General features: G+C 35.4%; 1 protein-coding gene across 2 annotated transcripts in view; it reads left to right on the top strand.

Annotated features, from left to right (window-relative positions):
• LOC145688527 (5-aminolevulinate synthase, erythroid-specific, mitochondrial-like) overlaps positions 1 to 18,412 on the top strand; it is a 63,084-nt gene extending 44,672 nt beyond the window's left edge. For both annotated transcript variants that reach the window (XM_081762897.1, XM_081762896.1), the window contains 3 exons: positions 2,033 to 2,301; positions 5,203 to 5,427; positions 14,087 to 18,412. In XM_081762897.1, the coding sequence (XP_081619023.1) occupies positions 2,033 to 2,301; positions 5,203 to 5,427; positions 14,087 to 14,212 (620 nt within the window). In that variant the 3' untranslated portion in view covers positions 14,213 to 18,412. The remainder of the gene's footprint in view (positions 1 to 2,032; positions 2,302 to 5,202; positions 5,428 to 14,086) is intronic.
• The last annotated feature ends 4,769 nt before the right edge of the window (positions 18,413 to 23,181 follow it).

The raw sequence follows: 23,181 nt of genomic DNA, 5'->3' as shown, positions 1-23,181 counted from the left end.
CCTTTAGATTAAACTCAATTAAGCCATGAGACATAAACCAGATGCTTCATACGAAGTAGTGTCTAGAACTCAGATCATACAGTTTTGGCGAGAGAATGATGCAGTTGTAGAACATTTATTTCTGGTGTGAAGGGGTGCAGGTTCAAATTAAGCCCAGACGAAATTGGATGTGTAGCATTGTTTTCGTGTTTTTCCCGGATCCCATTTTAAGCAGTAAGTTCGGTCTGTAGCTCAGGCTGGAAAGGTACGTTAAATTCCCAGTTAACCGTTTTGCGATTTACGTGATTCTTGTGACTTGATACAAATATTCTTCCATTTAAAATTTGTTAAAACAATGTGAGTTATGCTCCACTCTTTTGAGAGAATTGAAAGAAAAAAGCGATCTACTAGTGATTTTTATAAACTATTAAGAATGAGCTGGACACAAAATTTGTCGAAGTGTATATGGTTGATACATTCTTGAATGTTCTGTATAGTAAATCTCAGTTTCAGAATCTTGGGTAATTAGTTTTGCAAACCCTCATTTTGTAAATATCTATTTCCCTTGGTAAGCAAATAATTATCCTTGAGCTCTGTGGACTCAAGTGTGTGGTCCCGGGGTCGGCCCCTGCTGGATCGTAGTATCCGTCAGCATACAAGGCAGAAAGAAACGTGTATGTTCAAATTAAGTAATGAAAATGTTTTGTAATATTAGATACCTACGTACCTAGAGCTATGATGACGTAATAGAAGGTAGGAACCCTACCAGTCAGACGCCCTGTGTCCAATCCACGGTAGGGGTAGGATTTCTCCTCCGGCCTAATCTCGTCAGATTGCGGCTCATGGGTTCACACAGCCTCTATGAAATCAGTACCTGGGGAAATTGAGGGTAAACGCGGCCAAATCTTGGTGCTGATTAAATCACCTCTTCCAAGATACCGAGGTCATGAAAGTGCGGTCCACATTGTCATTGGCCTGCCCCAAAAGGAGAAAAGAGAGGGGATTCCTTTACTTACCTAATTAAAAAATAGTGGCAAACCACGAATTATGTTAAATTTGTTCTCAAAAGTAAGTGGTAATTATTCGTTAAAATACAGATGGATGTCTAATAAACCAAAAGTAGATTATGTTTCTGTCCTTATAGTGTTGATGTCGTACTATTTATAAGTTGCCAGGTGAAGAGCAAGTTATCTGAACCAAGCGGAGAACAACAACTTTGAGGAAATAATTACAGTCATTATCGTCAAAGAATGTTATATTTGCTGTTAGAATTGATGTGTATTTTTCTGAGTAAAAGTATAAATAATTTTAACAAAAAATTGGTTACCAAAGACATCTTTATAAATGATTTTATTTTAAATCTCCTAATACATAAAAAGTATAATTTGTCTATTATTATTGTTATTGCTGTGTCTCGGTTAAAACTGGTTTCAGCTTAATAATCTGACAGTCGTCTTTGGCAAGTGCAGATTATTTGAAGAGTTCTTCTCCAAAGAACTTCTTGACCATATGACAGGTGTCTAGTATTACTGATTTTTGTAGGTTTGTTAGATGTTTAGCGCTTTTCTGTTCCAGTTGCGTCATAGTACTTTCAGGGATAATTGCTGTGTCTGAGATGATTATATTATTATTAAGATCAAAAAGTCAGTGAAATTTCAAAATTCTGTGGTAAATCCGTATTTGCTTTCACTTTTTAATTTTTAGCTATTGCATAGACATATGAATAAAGCATGTTTTGTTTTTGGCGCACCTTGGAGGACTATATATGCAAAATATAATATTCCAGTCTATATATATATATAAAACAATATTAGCTCTCCCAAGGAAAACCTATTTTAGGATTGTATTGACGATGATGAATCAGCTATGTAAAGTAGTATATTCACAAAAAATGGATTGATCTTAAATTTCTGGTGGCAGAATAGTATTGAGTATCTTCATTATTATAATCCCTTGAATTAGCATGAGAAGTTTGTTTCCTTTAGTAAGCTAACCAGTTTCCATCAGAAATTAGAAATAGTCATGACACTAAATAATAGTTGCCTATTTTCAGGGAAAGCCTTTGGCAATGTTGGTGGTTACATAGCAGCTTCTAAGCACCTTGTGGACATGATTCGAAGCTATGCAGCTGGATTTATTTTTACTACCTCACTTCCTCCGACGGTTCTTGCCGGTTCACTGAAGTCAGTACAAATTTTACGCTCGAAAGAAGGTCAGTGCCTGCGAGAGGCTCATCAATCCAATGTTCGATATCTCCGTGAGAAACTTCTGAAAGCAGGTCTTCCAGTGGAACACACTCCTTCGCATATCATTCCAATTAAGGTATTTTTTTCTTTCTTTCCTTTGAAAAAAACTTGAATGTCAAATCATGTAGTCTTCATACAGGAACAAATACATTTTTTGTGTAATTTTAGCCTATGTTGTGAGGTATAAAAATTCCTTTGCACATAAAATATTTATCTTGCCTAAGCTGTTGAAAATAATAGAAACATAAAAGTAAGTAGACTGTGATAAAATAAATAGGTGAAAAGAAATAAGCTGAGATAATAAAGAAAACCTAAGAAGGTGATAACGAATTTTCACCTTTGGTAACCAGTAATGTGTTCGTTATCATGAACCATAAATTTTGAGGTTAACCATTATTGATACTACGTCGATGATACGAATCTTATTTAAAATAACAGAGAATTCGAAATTTCACAGCACAAGTGTAGTTCGAAACATCCCACGATGAAAGTGACAATCAAGAAAGTACCTAAAACCACATTAATTTCTTTGGATTTCACCGTTTACCGGAAAAATAAAATCTTTCATATTAAAACAATTGGAGAATGACTTTATATAACCCCAGCTTTCATGCTTTATTAACGTTCAGATAATGCAAAAATCAACATTTGAAAAAAAAAAAAAATCCACAAAATTTGTGCTAATAAGGATAATTTGAGGGAGGGATTGGAATTTTTTTTAAGGTAGGTTTCAGTATTGGTTATAAGATGAAAATGGTGGGAAAAAATGTTACTACAAGTGTAAAGTTAGCTTATGGAAGATCTCTCATAGATCCGTTGTTGAACTCTTAAATTGTGCGAGATGATTTCTGAGATGTAGAAATTACAAAAGCTCAGCATATACACCAAGTTTAAGAAAATTCATAACGCCAAAGGAATTTCATCCATATCAGTACTTTCAAGTCACTTAACAAGCTCCAACCATATGATCCAGAATGTGAAAATAATTAGTCTTTCAAAAACCAACACTGCTGGAAAAGATTTTTTTTTCTTCCTTTGTTTCTCATTACAAACGAACATAACACTGATGCAAGTAATTTACACATGAGGTGCCATCCATTGATCGATTAAGTTCTGTTGATTATGATTCAAAAACAGGACCTAGTTTTATCTGTGAAGAAAGGAAACACTGCCATTTACTTTGAACACAACCACATCAGATAGGACACCGCAGGAAATTTCTGTTCGTACACAGTTCTAATTATTTATGTATATTTGTGTGTGTATGTGTAATCCATAATATATGATAATTTTACTCTTTTTATATCTTTGCGTTATAAATGTGATTACTATCTGAGGTATACCAGTGTGCAGTATTGTTATTTTGGAAAATTGGCAGAACTTTAGTATAGTCATTCAGTTCTTCTACTATTGATCCGTAGTAGATTACTTAGATATTCCTAAAAGAAAGCAACTCCGATCTCTTCATTTACACAAGTTTAAAAATACAGTTGTATAATGGGTTGTAGTGTATTTCTTGAATTTAACGTTTACAAGCCTTAAAAATTAGGAAGAACTGGACACTACAACCCACGTGTTTGTGTTTAAAAGTTATGTTTAAAACATTAAAATAAATTGTTTTCTGCATTACTCTGAAAAATTATGTGAACAATACTTGGAATCATACTATGAGTAAAATCGGATTTTTCGGAAATTTTACCCCGAAGGGGTATACGAGTAATACTAAGTTTTTCAGTATTACTACATGTTTCTGTTGAAATTTGGGACTTACAGATATGGCATTCGGTATATTTATACACAAAATGAATAACTCATTTACGTACGCAAGCTTCGGAAATTCCACCCAGAAGGTTTGGAGGAAGGGGGAGTAAGCACGAAATGTCGTATATAGTTTTGCTCTGTAAAATATGAGTCAGTCATGGGCAATAAGGAGCGAAAAATACTGACACAGCTATTAAAGCTAAATATTACTACCTGCTCACTCTGTTATTGGAACTGGTAACCAAATTATGTAAAATTTCTCAGAGTTTCTATTTATTTGCAGTTGCTCGTTGAGATATTCTAAAGCATTCAAAATGAGTTTGACCAGTCAGAAGAAAGAGGATTAAAAATAAAAATAATAATAATAATAATAATAATAATAATAATAATAATAATAATAATAATAATAATAAACTTTGAATCGCAAACTTAATGATATTAAATTTAGTATCTCGGAATCTCTCTGTTTCAGAGTATGTATTCAATACGGGTGACGGAGGAGCAACAGGAATATTGCTCATAGTGAAATACGAGCTAGTCGAATCTGACTAACGGTTTTCACGTTACAGCGTCAATCTACCATTTTCACATACATGCTATGTCCGGGAAAGGGCATTCAGAAATTTGAGAATAAATTGCCCCCAACAGTTTGTATAAAATGGGGGAATCTTCCGGTTTTGAGAGCGAGAAAGCAATAGTCGAAAGTTTCGAGTTGGATAATAGTTACTGTAGGGTGATTGGAAAAAAATATTTGGCTGATAGGACTAAAATGTTGCATTTTTCGATGTGAGAAAGCAATTTAACTGGGTTTCGACTTTGGGAGTAGTGATTTAATGTCTACTTTGGGGAAATTCTATTTCGAGGTAGAGGATAATTGTATGCGTAAAAATGGGGTGAATCTTTCATTTCCAGGTGCGAGAAAGCGATATAGCTAAGTTTCTTTGTTGGGAAAAGTCACTTAGGACGATTTTGTAAGGAGTGTACGCAAATCCAGTGTGAATTCGAAATTGGGTTAATGAGTGTCCAGGAGGTAGAAGTTTGTATGTCTTTAAAATATTTTACATTAGTCTTCTTTCTTCCCGTGCAAAGAAGCGGCAATTTTGCTAATTTTTTGCATTTTTTAACTAGGTTATGTTCTATTTTTGTTGGGCACATCTACACTTATTTCTTTCTTTGTTCTGTTGAAGTGTTTTTCATACTATGTTATTATTTTCAGATTGGGGATCCATTATTATGTAGCACCATATCTGATTATCTTTTGCGCAACAAAGGCCAGTATGTTCAAGCCATTAATTATCCGACGGTTCCCAGAGGAGAGGAAAAATTAAGACTTGCTCCTACACCTCATCATACCCCTCAGATGATGGATCAACTAGTGAAAGATATGGTGGACACTTGGAAGGCATTAAACGTTCCTCTTGGACAAAAAGCGTGTTCAGAGGTAAGTTTTGCAGAGCTACAAATTGTTTTATAGAGTTTTTGTAATAGTAAGCCTTGGAACGTTTTGTAAGAACGTAGGATTTTTTTTCTTTCTTTCCTTAGATTTCAAAAAAATCTTAAGGACTCAACTTTATGCCACTGTATGCTAACGGAAATGTTGGAGCTGAAGAATGACCAACACAGAAGGCTTTTGACAGCATCACTTTGCTCCCAATTATTTTGGGCCATGAAAAATGTATAAATCCGAAGTACCCATAATTTCAGATGGACAACATTGGGTGTATTTGTCAAAATGGTTACCAAGAATATCAAAGCAAGAACTCACAACTTAATGTATAGTTGATAATAATGAACCAGTAGCGCAAGAAGATTGCGTACTGTGAACAGATTTAGAATAGCATTAGTTGATGCAGGTATAGGTATTAGTTACTCCATACCAACTCGCGCAAGAATATACTCAAGCATGTCTCATGTTCTTGTATTCCTCTTGCTTTAAATAGCCCCATAGAAATGAATAGCAGTGTTGCCGGGTGCATGTAAATAAAAATTTAATCATGATAATTTCAGTTTGTTTTTCATTGTTTTCAGGAATTGCATATGTAGACAGATCCTTAACATACCTTTTGATGCACTGAAACAGCAGGGTTGCCAATTCAGAGTGTTAATTTATGATTTTACAGAGGCCTCATCCGATTAGTTTTCGGTGGAAATGAAAAATTCTTTTTTCTGCTCCATATTCTACTCCAACTAAGCAAACTGAAAATTAATGACAGAACATCCATACGTATGAGTTACGAGACAATGTACATGTTTTCCAAAAAAGTTGATTTACATCTTCGGTTACATCTGGCAACACTGTATGGTTCCTAGTGTACTTCAATCGTTGCTTCCTAGTTTAAAAATATATGCATGAACAAGGCTTCATTTTGGTATAACCATTATTCGTGTATCACTTCAGGTTCAAAACTTCTACTATCCCAAACTCCGGGTGCATTGTATATTGGACACCCTGTACTAACGCTTTCTAATTTGAAAACTTGAAGATTGTGATACGACGTCTTCCATAATTGCTCGAAATAATTTGACATTTTTGCTTTTAGTAGCCGTGAACTTGTTTTAATTCCTAGGCTTGCAAGAATGTTGCGAACAATGTGTTAGGCTAATTTCAATACTATGTATGGATAGGGCTATAGAACTGAAAGGAGGTTTATATATAAAATGGATACATTTATAGGGAAACTACACGTAAGTCACAAGAATATTTATAAAGATAGTAAATATATTCACACCGCATCGGCACATTCATGTGCGATCAAAATATTACATATATACACAACGAAACTCATCTAAGTTCAACACCTGCAGTTTCTTTGAAAACTGCCCAAGGTAAAGGGGTAGAGGATTGTATCATAGCCATGTTACGTAATAAACAATCCTACACTAATATATATGTCAATACACTATATTGTGTGCAAAACAGTACTTATATGCCATGTTGTTGTTTTTGAATACTTGTACAGTATCTTCATGTAGAAACATATCTTGAATTGAACTGTGCAAAACAATACAAGGGTACAGATTGTACAATGCAGTTTAAATGTACACTCATGTCCAAAATTATTGTCGCATGTCTGTAAATATGTTGTTGTGGGAATATAATTTGATAACGAATTCGCCCGGTATTTTTTATAATGTTAGTATGTGTATAATCAGCAAAGACATGTATGTGGAAAATTTCATGTCAAAAGAGCAGCAAATAAGAACAATAAAACGAAAATAAAACTTTCTTGTCCATTTAGCAACATTTTGTTTTACTCATTCTAATTTTCGTATTTATAATTCTTTTCCTATGAAATTTACCACAAATATACATTTCCCGATTATACATATAGTACCAGTATTAAAGCTACCCTACAAAATCATTATCAAATTTTATTCTTACAAGGAGAGAGTTATAGATATGCGACAATCATTTTGGACATGAGTGTACATACATACCTTAGCAGTTCATTGAAGACTTAACACTTGAACAGTAGCACACTAATATATATATGAAAACATTATTCAGAGGAAAATTTTCGCTTTTCAATCTATGACTGTTTTTCAAGAACTTCAGTTTTCGTGAAGAAGTATGTTACAAGGGCTTGATTCCTCTTCCGTAACTTGTTCTTCATCCAAACATTTTTAACCAATTCTTACATCAAATAATGCTGGTCACTCTTCTGACCCCTTCCACGTGTTCTCGGAAATTGATCATTGTTTTCTCGTAAAAATAGAGAATGTGTTTTACTCCCTCACCCACCACCTCTTCTCGGAATTCCAGTAATCTTACCTCGCGAATGATCAGATCAGATCATAACTCACTGCTAACGGCTAGTGCCTTGTCCTTTAAATTCCTGGTGCCTCTTAGGTATCTAACTTTGTTCCGAATGTGTGTATCCAAGATGCAAGATAAGGGGTGTCCGGATACAAGAATTCCAATAAGTAGAAGTCTAAAGGAGTTTTTCTAGTTCCGAAAAAATACATCCAAGTTAAGGGGTTTCAGATATATAATATAAATAAGGGGGTAGTCACCAGCGTTTTATATAATTGCCAGCGATATTCAAGTCTTTGGATACCGGAAGCATTAACTATTGTGTTGATTAATTTAATGGACCTGTCTACTGCCTGAAAATTCTCTTGAGTTTTGAAAGGAATGCCACGAAGAGGTTCCTTTATCTTTAAGGATCAAGTCAAAGTCACAAGAGCTTAAGTAGGGAGAGTCCGGGGAGTAGGGTGGATGGTACAGTACTTCCTGCTCCCATCGATCGAACTTCCATCGTAATAAGCCATTATAGGTTATAATTTTGTATTGAACCAGCAACTTACCAAGTCCTCTTTATCACTGAGTTTGTTATAAATTAGAATGATAGACAAAATTGTTACAGCATGCGAGCAACTAAGACTGTACAGACATAACCTTGCCTGTTAAAACCAATAGATTAAATTATCTTAATTGCTCGTAATAAATGTCAATAGCGCTACTGTATAACATTTTAACTACACATTGTAAAGAATCACTTAATATAGAAATTTAGAAAGTAAAAACTAAAAAGGTAATTAGTTAATGATTAGTTCAAAATCTCTCTAACTTGTCCGGATACTATTTTGTTTCCTTTCCCTAAATAAACTCACATATCAAACGTCATATCTTCAAAAGATTAAATTTTCGTGGTACAAACCTTTGCCAAGCTATCAATTTAACAGTGCCTATATGTGCAAACTTATACCAGGAGAGGATTTTACCCCCTTATTCTTGGTCGATTACAACCCTAACAATAGGCTTATTTCTCCAAGTGGAAGAAAGGTACACAGAGCCGTAGCTACGAAGGAGAGGGAGCGGGGCCGTTGCCTCGGGCGCTGATAGCAAGAGGGCGCCGAACGAGCAAGAAGAAATAAAAGTGATGGAAAAGAGTAAACGACTCGGCGCACATAGGGCCAAAGTATCGAGTTACGGTGCCAAAAATAAAAAAGTTGATTTTATTGGATATCCTGCTCAGAAATCCTCGTGAGATGACTACGCCTGTATGCCTATATGGGAAATATGATTAAATTTTATTGTCTTATTGCCGAGAACGATTATTGTTGGCTGCAATTGCAATATTTGTGTTTGTACTTCTTCATACTCTGATTTCACATTGTGAACCGTTTTCTTTTTATCTTAAAGGCAGCTGGTCGGCACTACCTTGTCGATGGTGGAGGCATGTTCTTCCAAAATATTGTTCTTACAATTAGATTCACACACGTGCAATGGCACAATGGTACATAAAAGTATGTTGGAATATAAAAGTATATTGGGAATTATTCACAAAAGTTTGTTTATACATGCTGTGGCCACCGCTACCATCTAGGCCCCATTTATAATAAATGTCGATAGTATCACAGTCCTCCGAAATGTTGTGCAGTATTACATCACTCTGTACGTGTACTAAACGCTGTGTAGTATGGTTGAGCAGATCTTTCAGTGGCACCACAGCCTCGTTTTCAGTTATCGTAATATTTGCAGAATAACACTTCTTCTTCGTCTCTGCTAGCACATGATATGAGGGATAAATATCTGCTGCTCTTTCTTTTGCTCCAAGTCTCATCCTTTTATAATCTTACTTTGTCAAGCTAAGATCCACTAGAAGGCCTAAAGCTTCGTCAGGGCTGTACGGACGTATTATGTGTCATGGATCGCTTTCACATTTTTTTCAGTCTCTTAGGCGAAGACTGGATCCCTAATTTCACAACTTCGGCTGCAGTACTCTTGCCAGATTTCACCAAACTTGATTCTGCATCCAAGCACAGCTTTTCGGAACTGGTATTCTTTACAATTTCCTTCACATATCTTTTCTTACTTCGTTGCGAACTCTCTTCGAACACTTTTCTTGGTCTTCCTCTTCCCATTTGCTTCGAAAGCCGTGATGTTGCTGAGGGACGCTGTGATGGTTTTAACACCGGAAGTGTTACGTCTTGATCAAGTCACTCCATATGCTTATTCCCCCCTCGTACATGTAATTACATGCCCACCATTTTGCCAAAAGCTTTGACACAAATACTTTCACTACAGTTTTCAGTTTATTTCCACGTTGTTCAGCAAGTTCACTGACACCACACTTGTTTAATGTATACTGTAGTAATTGTTCATTACATTTTAATGAAGACCTATTGTAAAAATGCTCTTTAAATAACACTATTAAGAGTTTTCTCTTCTCTTAGTTTTCATGTTCTTCACAGTACGTTGCCACAGCTGCGTGTAAACAATACGCTCCAATCAGGAAAGGGGGAAAAGGGGGGACGCGTGTTTTTCCTGTTCTATGTCCGATATAAGATATATTGTCGAAGTGTCCAAGAATAGTCGCGGTACTCTTTGGAACTTTTATTATAACTCTATGTATAGTAAATATTTCTTCCTTGTTTCGACACCGAACTAGTCCTTCATACCACCTGTACTATATTTACACTAGACTCACTTGTTAGATTCACAGTCATTTCTGATGTACACTATATATCTAACTCTTCAATATTCGTATTGAAACCTTGTTACTGTCACTTTGGGGAAATTTAGCATGAGCTGTTTCTCCGTCAGCAACTCAGGTACAACTAACTGCTCTTGGCCGTTCGAAGTAAACTCCAACTTTGCGCGCATACGCTGGCTACTGTGTTGCGTTAACAAAACAAATTCTTACGGTACACCATGGACTGATATATAGGGACTGTTTTGAAGGCACTTCTGAATAGTTTCATCACAATATTTTTTTAAATTTTATTTTTGGCGCCGTAATTTCGTTTTTCGGCCTTATGTGCGGCGCCCCGTAAAAGTAGTGGCACCCTATTAAATCAATATTATTGTCGGTTTGCAAAGAAGTAGATTTATTAAAAACTTTTTTGCTCGCTCCTCTCGCAACCCAAACGTTTCAATAAGTCACAACAAGTGTTTACTTATTACTTAAAGAAAATGATTATATATGATTTGCTAACTACGATGTGATAGTGTAGCCAGGACCATTTCAAGCAGAAACGGTCAGAGTCTGAAATATGTTTTCGGCGTGGAAATTAATGCTGTCACCCATTTCGAACATTTTAAAAACACACAGTTTCTACTGTATTGAAATTTAATTTCTTATCGATAATGTGAAACATTATAAATATCCATTACCGTTCTTCAAGTGGATCTGTATATCAACCAAAGGTAGTTTTGTCAAGTTTAACAAAAAGTCCAAAATAAGCCTCTTGAAAGCAGCTCTTATTCTAAAAGAATACATAGCTGTTGGCTGTTCCAGTGGTCTGTCAAACAACTTGATAAAAATTCAGCGTAGCATAACAAAATCTCCTTCACTTATATGTATATAAAAAGGGAAGGAAAAGCTTGTTTAGGTGAATGTAGGAGCGCCGAATTCTACTTCGCCCCGGGCGTCGAAATCTAGCTGCAGCTCTGAAGGTATGTCTAATGATCATGTCCAAAATGATTGTTGCATATCTATAACTGTCTTCTTCTAAGAATATAATTTGATAATGATGTTGCAGGGTACTTTTAATACTGATACTATGTGTATAATCGGGAAATGTGTATTTGTGATAAATTTTAGAGGAAAAGAATTATAAATACGAAAATTAGAATGAGTAAAACAAAATGTTGCTAAATGGACAAGAAAGTTTTATTTTCGTTTTATTGTTCTTATTTAGTGCTCTTTTGACACGAAACTTGCCACATACATGTCTTTGCTGATTATACACATACTAACATTATAAAAAATACCGGGCGAATTCGTTATCAAATTATATTCCCACAACAACATATTTACAGACATGCGACAATAATTTTGGACATGAGTGTACATACTACTAAGTTACATTAAAATTAGGTAAATTTTACAGGAGTTATCGTGGAAGAGAGGGACTGACAGACACACGAATGCCAATTGAATCGAATGATAAAAGGTCACTTACGCCCGCGTCAGTAACTTACAACGAAAATCGTGTAAGTTTCACTAAAAATATCAAGTGTGATTTGTTGTAAACTGGCGAAACATTTTCGATAAGTTATACAAAATAGCAGCTTCATGTTTTTAGTCATGGCACAGAACATTCAAGGTCCCTCTGATCGTGGTAGTAACTGAAAACATCGATGTGAAAACTTACAGTAACGACTTGTGTGAGACAGAGTTTTCGATACAGTCATATGTATCTACATACAAGAATAGTAGCATTTTGGAAGAAATAGATCTGTCTTTGCTACTGTATATTTATTTGTAAGTCATAGTTCAGTGAATGACCCCTGTTATGTTATAAAATGAAATAATGTTACTTACTAGAAGAGTATTTAGCTGGTGTTGGTACTTTAAAATAATAATCATCTTAAACAATCTGAAATTGTACTGCAACAGTAATCAAAACTCATGCGTTCACTCTTACATAAATCAGGATTCTGGATTCTTCCATTAATCGTACCTGTGCTTTTAAATCTTCTTAATAATAGTATCATTTGAATCTTACGAATTCATACAATTATATAATAATATTTTTATTCTTCGTCCTTACGACATATATTCTATCTTCATTACATCTTGCTTTTCTTAGCAACCACCGACTGTCTACCATTAACTCAATGCTACATATGCATGTACATTCTTTCGTGACCCTTCCTGCCAACAACCCCTCTACTTTCAGAATGTAAAACGGTGTTCTGAACTTCATTGTATTCCATTCTGATTTTTTTTATTGTATTCCATTCTTCCAACTGATGACTTTGTTACTTTTAATTTTAAAAAAAAATTAAAGAATTTGTGAGTTATTTCTATATAGCATGTATATATTTGTTACAGGTATGTTAGCATAGCAGTACAGAACGTACATTCATAATCACAGTACAGACCTTCAATATAATCTCCTGCGCTGCCCTGCATTTTTTCCAAATCTGCAATAGCCATCATATGCCGTTGGCAAGGTCGCTAAGGGTTTTGATCTCGCTAAGAGTCCGTAACACGGGCGGAATATCTGGAAACCTGGTGTCTCGAGGGGCTCTTTTAACCATAGACACAGCAAATTAGACGGGGTCAGGTGTGGCGAGTATGATAAATGTTTCAAGACCTCCGATTATAACGTGGCCGACAATTGGGTCACTGTTCCTGCTGGTGACATCGAGCCTCTTGATGCAAAGCGATAGGTCTGTCAGGAATTAGAGACATTTGTAATGCATAACCGAATGCAAGTGATGCTCGAGGAAACATTGGTACTGTGCTGAATTGACAATATAATAGTGATACTCTCTATGTTGTGCGTTGCTATCATCATCATCGTGCTGGGTTCGTGCGTTTTTGTTGCGGCGATCCTTGGTGGCGCCATTCATTGAATAGACGCTTTTATTCGGGATTGCATACTCCCGCCCAGGTCTTATCATTCGCAGTACTTCACAGGAATTTATCCTCTTCGATGCGGTATATGTGCAGATGGAGACAACCTACTGCATGCCGGGCCATTTGTGCCATTTCGTAAAGTGATGGAAAACCAGCGTGGTGCGATTTTCTCATTACAGTTTCCCCTTCAGGATGCGCCACAGTTGGAAGATTAAGCCCAACTTAGCGGGTATTTTCCTAACAGTACAATAACATTAATTTCAATGATAACTTACATCAACTCCACGTGCTTCTCCATAAGGGACGGACAATCGCTATGGGCCCAATCTGCTGACTTCTGCCGGCCAGGACAAAATAGCTGGACCTATCGTGCTATCGTTGATACGGTAGTTCCTCGTTGTTGCACGCTTTCTGCAGCTCATGACACTGATGTGCATTTCTGCGACGGGCTACTTGAGTTTTTGAGTTTAACGTCCCGTTCAGCAGCGAGGCTATATAAGACGTGGACCTACAGATGAACGTGGAATCTAAACCAATGAGTTCCCGCCGGAAATCGAACCCGGGTACTTCAGTTTTTATCCAAGAATACTTCATGTTTCGTAAACGTATATTAGGGCACCTCACACAACATTGAATACTTCAGTACAAAACGATATGTAGGATATATTGCAGAAATAGTTATTATAAGGAAAGGATTGTCTTACAAGCAGTATAGAAGCTTTAAGTTCTGTTAATCCTTACATTTGAATGGTGTTACATTAAATCTATTTCTGTATATTTCAGGAATGTACATATTGTAAGAAGCCGTTGCTCTTTGACCGACTTGAAGCTCGTACGTATTCCTCCAAGTGCTACAGCAGTCAAATGTGTGACATACCAAATTGTCCTCAGGTAGTTGAAGCATATTAATGAAACAGGAAGTCGTCTGGATCTTAGTTCTATTGTTTTTGATGAGAATCTGGTGTGGGGTTTAGTCAGGTGCGCATATATTTTTCCCCTAAGGAACGACCTCTTTACAGTGATGTTCTGCTTGTTTTTAAGGTTGTGCATAATGTAAAATTGTTATTGAATATTGAAAAATATTATAATACCAGTGAAAAAGTTAATGTCGGGTAATAGTCTATATTACTATACTATAATATTCGTATCAAAGTTGCGTAATACACAAAGAATATTTTCATTAATGTGAAATAAACTCTTCGAAAAGATTAATGGAGGAAATAAAGTTTTATACTTTGTTTTGAAGTGCGGAAATATATCATCTTCCGTATATTTGTTTAATTTGTATTTCTAATGTATGCCTCAAATTCAGTCGACACTTTTCATATTATACTTGACAGACAATTGGATAACTAGTGCAACGCATCAGTCAGTACTAATAATAATCACAGTAATAATAGAAAGCTTAAGGATAAGTTATATAAAGGTCCTTTTGGTTTAAATTCATATTATTTTGCTAATAGATCATGGTCACACTCTGCCAGGTATTCTTCCATAAAATTTTGTTCGGGCGAGAAGTGGGGCCAAATACTAACTGCTAGGGAGCTGCATTGGGACACTTCTAAGTGACGTGTCCTGTACAAGAATGACATGTAATCTCAGAGCCCCTGGAGGAAACACTGCTCTCTGTTCTGATTTCCTTCTAAACGATTCTGAATAAAGCTTTGTGTTACTACATAGAATTTCATTTTACCTACCAACACTGCAAATTCTTACATAAAATAGTTCACTGTTAGAAAATAAAGATTAGATAAAAAGGGGAGCTTCTCCATTTAGGACAGGCCACAGGTGATATAGAGATCAGGTTCTATACTTTGATTTCGACATACAGAAGGTGGCATCTAGCGCCAAGTGGACTTTGTGGTGGACAAACACGATGTGGATGGGTTTTCTCGGGGTTCTCCCGTTTCCTCTCACTTTATTCATTCCACCATTCCATTCATTTATAATCATCACCATCTTCTTTAACCTGGCCGCCATATACGTGGGATGTAAAACTAAAACATGACGACGTATTCAGCATCACGTTCCGGCCGTCTGTACACCAAAGTATTTCTAGATAGTTTACAAATGTTGAGTGAACCCTCTGAGCAGCTTTGGATTGAGGGTAGAATGGGAAATAAATCTTGCCTCCAGGGATCGAGTTCCTTCCGGTAGATAAGTAGATGCCTTACCGACTACACCATTGCGTCTCTTCACCACTACAAATATTTTTACTATAGTACAATCATATCAAGCTAAGACAAAGATAAATAAGATGAGACACTTAATAGTAGTGACATGTCATGGCTCCCTTTTGGCGCTAATCGAACTCTGTCAATGTATGTATTCTGCTTTTAAAGTCTGGAAGTGGCTTGCCTGAATCTTGAGTCGGTGTGTGCTGTGGTGAAACACCGACATTTATCTGTTGATGGAAAGCAGCTTGCGCTAAATGTATTTCATGCCTTAACCATAGTTCCATGAAGAAATTTTGAATTTGCTTCTCCTTTAAGATTGTAAGGGATGCATTTACCATTTGGAAGTTAGAATGATGGATGAATACAATATATTTTGTTTGTTACCGTTTAGAATAAGAGGAAACAGAGAGTAGGAAAACTTAGCTGGACAGACCATTCCATAGCATGCCATTATCTACATGTATTGTATTTCGACGGGAAATTTGGTGCTACCCGGCATCTCATAAGTCTGTTTTGTTCTTACCGACAAGATTATGAAGGACGAGATCTAATATTAAAATCGGAGTGCGAATCACTTATTCGGGCTTGTATCCGAAATATTGTCTTCCAGCAGAGGAACTTCACAAGAGAAAGGAAAGTGCCAGAATTAAGTCTCATACTGACATTCAGGTTCCTTTTTGCAGTTCGTTGGGTAGGATCATAGGATAACTGAGTTTTGGTTGGGTACTACGTATTTTCTTAGTATTTTTGAAATTGAAAACGAAGTATCGTCTCCAATCATCTTAACGAAAAGCGAACATGATTACAGTGAACATCACAACAATAACAACAATAATAGGAAATTAAATTCAAAGTAGAAAGAAAATATAGGTTGGAAAACTTGTTTGTTGATACGATTGTTGAAATTTATAACATAGTATTATACTAAACACACTTTTCTAAGTTTTATTCTAAAGTCAAACAAAAGTTGTATTAAATGGAATATCTAAATTCATTTTCAGTATAATATAAACTAACGTATTGTGGAGTAAATGTTGCAGATTAACATGTATTTACTTCACCATCATTTTGTTGGAACAGTACAAAATAGTCTCTCTCTCTCTCTCTCTCTCTCTCTATATATATATATATATATATATATATATATATATATATATATTGTTTAAACAATCTAATAGAACAGTATACGCCTCTATTAATGATACGCTTAATGTCTGAGCTGATACATTTTATAGTTTTCAAAATACTATAATACAAAGAATTAATGACAACCTTTGTTTTCAACGAAGTTCTACTACTTAGAATGGCTTAATGTTTTCGAAGTATTTTTGATAAATTGGTTTTGTTTAGTATGATGTCTGAGAGGAAACTAGAGTTGTGTGTGAAAATAAAACTGAAGAAACACCGATTACTTTATCAATAATTTGTATTATACTGTAATAAGTCAGAGTATATTTGCAGAAGTTTGAAAATAGTTTTAAAAAGAACTTGACCTGACATACCTCAGTAAAAACATGTAAAGTTAGCCATCTGTGTCACGTGCTTGTGTATTTAATTGGAGTATACATATCAAATTACAGCTTGGCTTCAAGACTTTTTCTTCTTTTTTAGTCACACTATTAAATGGAATATTTTTCTTACTTTAGCTTGCAATAAAGAAATTTCTGGTAGCCAAAGACGAAACGCTTTTGATATAATTCCGTTCTGGAAAAGAATATAAATCTTCCCAAAAATGAATAAAAGAAATTTTCTGAGTCAGGAGTGAGTCACTTGGGGAGGGCAGGGAGCTAATTGGTTTGAGAATTGCATAGTTTTTTTAAACGTATACTAATAAAAAAAACTTGAAACTTTTGTCGGTAGACCATTTTGCCCTGCCTCCCCGGTGAAACCTGAAATGACGCTACTGTTGTGAGTATGTCTTTTCAATTGAATCACTCTAATTTGGCTACTTGAGTAATGTTACCTCATCTTGTTGAACCAGAAAGCTTTCACAAATGTTCATTGTAATAGTGTGTGTGTGTAAAATGAATAACTCTTCCTGGAACAAAGATGACTAACAGTATTTACCAAAATGTTGATAGTAATACTTCTTTAACTAAAGTTCAGTCGTGCACAAATTTTGTCTTACACTGTTATACTTTTAAAGTTTTGTAGCATTTTGTATACAATGGAAAAAAATGTAGATTTCTAAGTATATGAGGTTTTTACGTCAAAGAACTTTAAATAAGTTTTCTTTGACGAAGAGAAAATGTAATTCTCTGTACAATACTGAAAACTATATTGCAAGTGGTCAATTAATTCGAAAATTATTGAGAAAAGAACTCATTTTATATTTGTATATACTAATTTTTATTGGTGACTGTACATTATATCTAATATTTTTGTTTCAAAATGTAAATTTTGGACTAAGAGAATGTTGTGATTTATGATAGAATTGGGTAAAACAGATGGCTCCTCCTCCAGTTTTCCCAAGTACACTGTTACTGAAAAAATGTCATGATACTTTACTACGTTTTCCCTTACAATACGTTATATTTGGTGAGCATAATAGTTTTTAAAAGGAATACAGAATTTACCGTATACCAAATGTAGTGTACACAATTTTTAAAATTACTGCTTCTATACTACAGTCGGTTGAAAATTTGGAATTTCAATGCAGTTAAATTGCTGCCTCTTCCACTCATTTGAAGGAGAAATTAACAGGTCGTTTCGTAATCAATTCTCCGTATGTAGATCTGATATGAATATAAATAAAATATAAATATATAGTAATGTGAAAACAATATCTAATTTTGGTTTGCATGAATATGCGCCCTGGCTTTGCATATAGTTTGTAATTTAAATATAGTACAAGGTGACAGTGCATTTATTAGTTGGTAACTTTATTGATGTAGTTGGGAATTCGTGCAATAAAGAAAATGCTAAAATTTAATTGTGTTCATACCCAGTAATTTTAAATACTTGTACTCTCATTAAAATTTGATTCTTTTTAATGAAAATTGTATTGGTAAAATTTATTTCGGTAATTACCACGTTAATTGGTTGTTTCCTTAGGTGTATATTGTTTGATAGAAAATTAGCTTTTGCTTACGTACTTCGAGTTGCTCGCGAATAAAATATATTCTTCACTACTGTACTTTTTAAGTTTTCATAGTTTGGATAATTGTAATTATGCTTCGTGTACCAATGTAACGATTGTTGAATCTTAACGATGTAAGATACTTTTAATGCTACTTCCCTTAAAAACAACAATCGACATATTTCTAAACATAGCATCACAGTGCTATAATAGTGCATTCTGTTAGTCCTTCGATAGTTCATATTTGGATACCAGCATGAAACTTTGTACAAGATTCTATAACTTGATCTTAGTCAAAAACCGTCGAGATACGGCGCGCAAATATTCCATATTTAAAGCATACATTTCGAACGATATAACTATCCATCTAGTTATGATATCAGGATGATTAAATTATTTTTTATGAAGAAACTAGCTAACATCTGGTATACATTTGATCCCTTCGAATGCCCCAAAAGGGGAGAGGGAGGAAGGATTTGTAATTTTCAAACTCGCCTTTTTCCGCTGTAAGAGAAAGTCTTCAAAGAGGTATCCAAGCCTAGTTAGAGGCTCAAATTCTAGATAATTAGTCAAATAATCGATATTGCAGTTATCTTAGAACTCCCGCCAGTTTAGGAGGGAGTGGGGCAACATTTATTTCTCAACGCCACAATTGAGAAAAATAGTTTTTGAAGTATTTTTGTTGATGTTCAAGCTTTCAGATTTTTATGGGATGTAACTTATTTCGCAATAAAAATGCATTTGCAGTGTATACTGTTCTCTATTTGTAGGTTGTAATTAAAATTATTGACAGTAATTAGAATTTTTTTTAATGATATTTTTAACATTTTTACCGTTAGAGAGTTAAGAGAACAATTAAGTTGTAACTTCCAATATGAAAGAAAATAGTCTTGCTTGTTTATCTCCGCTTCAGAGATTTCTAATGTTCTTAGATTCATTAGTATTTGTTTCAGAGAATTATTTATCTTAATTTTTTTCTTTTTAACTTACCATATTATGCCGATATTTTTTCACTAAATATATTTGGATAATTAAAAAAAATAAAGTATTTAAAAACAAACACAAAATAGAACTAACTAATCACGTTACACGCTGGAAGAAGGTTATTGTTGCTATTTCCATCAGGTTATGCCATTAATAATCTTTATATATATATATATATATATATATATATATATATATTAGGGTGGTCCAGCATAGAATGGAAAAAAGAAAAAAAGATCTCTGATCTAAACGCATAGTTGCCAATTTTGATCCATGTGGTCTAAATATACTGAATGAAAAATTTCATCGCAGTAAAAAAAAATTAGAGGTCGCTCAAAGCCTTGAACTATGCTCCATACCTGTTATTTGAAATATTGAACGTATTCGCATTTAAACGGTGATGGACCTTTTCATTGTTTTGTACAATGCTTGTGAATTTCATCCAGAAACAATATTTAAAGTGGCCAGGCACGTAGCCAGTATTTCGTAATAGGGAGAGAGGGGGCGCGTGACATGAAATAACCCCGTTACAACAATATCCATTTTTAACTTACAGTCCCCGTTTCTTCCACACACAGCTGTTCATAAGAAAGAGTAACCAAACGCTTGCTGTAGCTTTTTTTTATTTTTAACGCTAATTCTTCTTTTTCTCGTTTCTTTTTGTTTTATGCTTCCTTAATTTTTCCACTTTTTGGTTTCGAAGGGGGTCAATACCACCACCCCTTGGCAACGTGCCTGAAATGGCGTTGCTAGTGTAGTCATAAATATAAGAGACATAAGTCCACGACTGGAAAAGAAACTGAGTTATATTTATGATTGGTATCGTCTAAAATACGAGTAAATTTCACCTAATTAAATATGCAACTCCCACAATTTTGGAGAATATAAAATGAAAATTAAGTTTATGCGTAATTTTGAACGATACCTGTTATAAATAAAACTAGATTTTTCTTGCTGTCGTGGACTTAGATGTCTTATTTTTACGCCTACAACCCTAGTTTTTTAGAAACGCCACTTTAAATCTTGTTGAAGGAATTTTACAAGCACTACGCAAACCAAGGAATAGGTCAATCCTTAATATTAACGTGTTGTCTTAAAACTTAAAACACATAGTTAATTATCTATAATTTCTTAGTGTTTTAACAAATTTAATCGCTCTAACAACAATGAAACAAATACAAAGGAAAACTATGCTGAATAAAGAGTCCTAGAACAGTGGTATTGACGTCATTGTATGCAGATTGAGTCTAGGCTTCGAGGAGAGCAGACGCAGGCAAGTGATTTTAAAGAAAAGGGGTGGAAGTTTCTGTGAATAGAGATAGGGGGAAATATTTTTTACGAACTTGATCTACTAACCAGTACATTCTGTACCATTTTTCACGAAACGTCGCAAGATGTAACAGTATTTACCTGGCTGCTAGCCCGAGAAGACCTGTTCATAAAACCTTTTCTCATCTCTTTCCCTCTCCTTTTTTCCTTCTTTTCATTCTGTGAATTCCTGGAAGGGTAGTTGTCACTTGTCAGCTTTCCATTTCCGCAAAATAACATAGTACAGATGTCAGTTTGTGATCTTTGGGAAAGGTTATAGAAAAAATATTGTTGGAATCAATCTAGGACAAAATTACCCTTTGAAAGCGAGGTCAAAACCCTCTCTTCAGAAATAATTGAAAGATACTTACATGAATAATTTTTGAGGGAAATATGATGAAGTGAAATGGCATGTGGACAAAATTCCTGAGCCCTGCTTTTTAAAAAATCACTTTCGTTCTTTGTTGCCTGTCCACATGGCCACTTCTATACTATCTAGATCTAGAACTTTTTTTTTTTTAATTTTTCATACACATATGTCCGGTGACAATACAAAATTTAAAAATTACCGTACACTCATGTGTAATGTCTGCATCTCCCTTTTCCTGGAAGTGCAAAAGGAAAAAAAAAAATAGATCCATGTAATGTTCACACTAGCATTTCCTAATTTTAGATTTTTTTCCCTAATAAATGAATTATTTCGCAAGGCGCCTGAACGCTGTGGGATTGTATTATGTGCATAAGTACGCCCTCGATCAAATTCGTGTGAAATATTTTGCCCAAACTTTCACTGCGAGTTCGAACAGAAGAGAACTAAGTTTGATAAAGCTGGGTAACGGGTCACGCAACATTTTATGTTCTTGTAACTAAATGATGTTGGCTTATTTTAAAATTGAGCATGATTTAGTAGTAAATTTATTTTGCATTATACAAATTTCGTAATATCTGTGAAAACCTTGTTGACCAGACCCACAACCAGCCACTGAAGTTTGGGGAGCATAAATATGCTAGGTGGGCAATCATAACAATTCTAGGTCTCTTTGTATCAATATCATACGGATGCATTGTGGTTTGAGGGGCTAAAAAAATTAGGAAGGGATCAAGCCGCCGTAGCTGCGGGCCTGTTGACGACTATGTAAATAGATTCCTCAGTACTTTATTTCGAAAAATAAACACCACTATTTCACACAAAAAAATCTTCACTACGTAATATAAAAATTGGATAACTGGACGGGTCAGTGTGCGAATTGAATATTTTTCCCAGGGCGGATGAATTTCACTCATTAACGCACCCAGCCATCACACACGTAAGAGAAGGGAAGTTATCTTTGTCTGGGATGAAACTTTTCTCTTGCAGGGGGATAAAGATTTCTCAGAGGAGAAATCCCTTTCATCCCCTCGTCAATTAGCACACTAGGACGGGCCTCCCCCAAGTTATAAGGAAATCGACGCGAAAGACTGTAAGATAACATTTTTCATATCTTTTCTTTCCACATGACATATTTTCGACTCGAGACGATAGTGTAAGTCTCGATCAGGGACGGATCCAGGACGGCTTCCCGAGGGATGGGATAGCGGTGAGTTGTAACACTGCTACATAGGGTTACTTTAGTTTTCTTATGTACAGACTTGAAATTTGGCAGCACTGGTGCTTGGGCCATTGGAGGTGGCGAGCGACCCTTCCCTCAGGGTCCGCCTACAAGTCTCCATACCATCCCTATAGGATGAAATTAGATACACAAGAATGTTTTCCACTTATGTTTGAAGGCATAGGCGTAGCCATAAATATTCGTTGGTCGGGTTTAAATATAATAATAATAATAATAATAATAATATCCCCTTTGTATTGTGTTTCGTAGAACAGATGTAGACTTATTCCTCTGACACTGTCCGTCTCCGTATAAACATGTCCCCCCACATCTTTAGATTGCAAATCTGTCTCGGTGGTCCGTCTCTGTTTTAATTTCACTGAGTTGCATTTGTTTATAGTCTTCCATCTTTGCATAAAACTAACAGTACTCACCTAAAAGATGTGTGGTATAGTGTGCGACAGAGATGGAGTGGGTCAAGTTTTCTGGGTGGGTCAGTGGGTCAACCGCATGTGACCCACCACCCACTGCGACCCACCATCCACCGTGACCCACTGTGACCTACCACCCACCGCGACCCACTACCCATCGTGACCCACTGCAACCCACCACCCACCATGACCCACTGCGACCCACCGACTCAGTCTGACCTACCGACTCACTCTGCTTACTGCATTGTAGACAGTATCTTCTCAAGACTGGTAAATTTGTCTTTGTTTTACTTTCAAGACCTTCATTTCC

Source organism: Thermobia domestica, chromosome 6 (genome assembly GCF_964235325.1).
Source record: "Thermobia domestica chromosome 6, izTheDome1.hap1.1, whole genome shotgun sequence".
In the NCBI taxonomy this organism is placed as follows: domain Eukaryota; kingdom Metazoa; phylum Arthropoda; class Insecta; order Zygentoma; family Lepismatidae; genus Thermobia; species Thermobia domestica.
The sequence above is the reverse complement of the archived record's forward strand: the minus strand, read 5'-3'. Positions and strand labels throughout refer to the sequence as shown.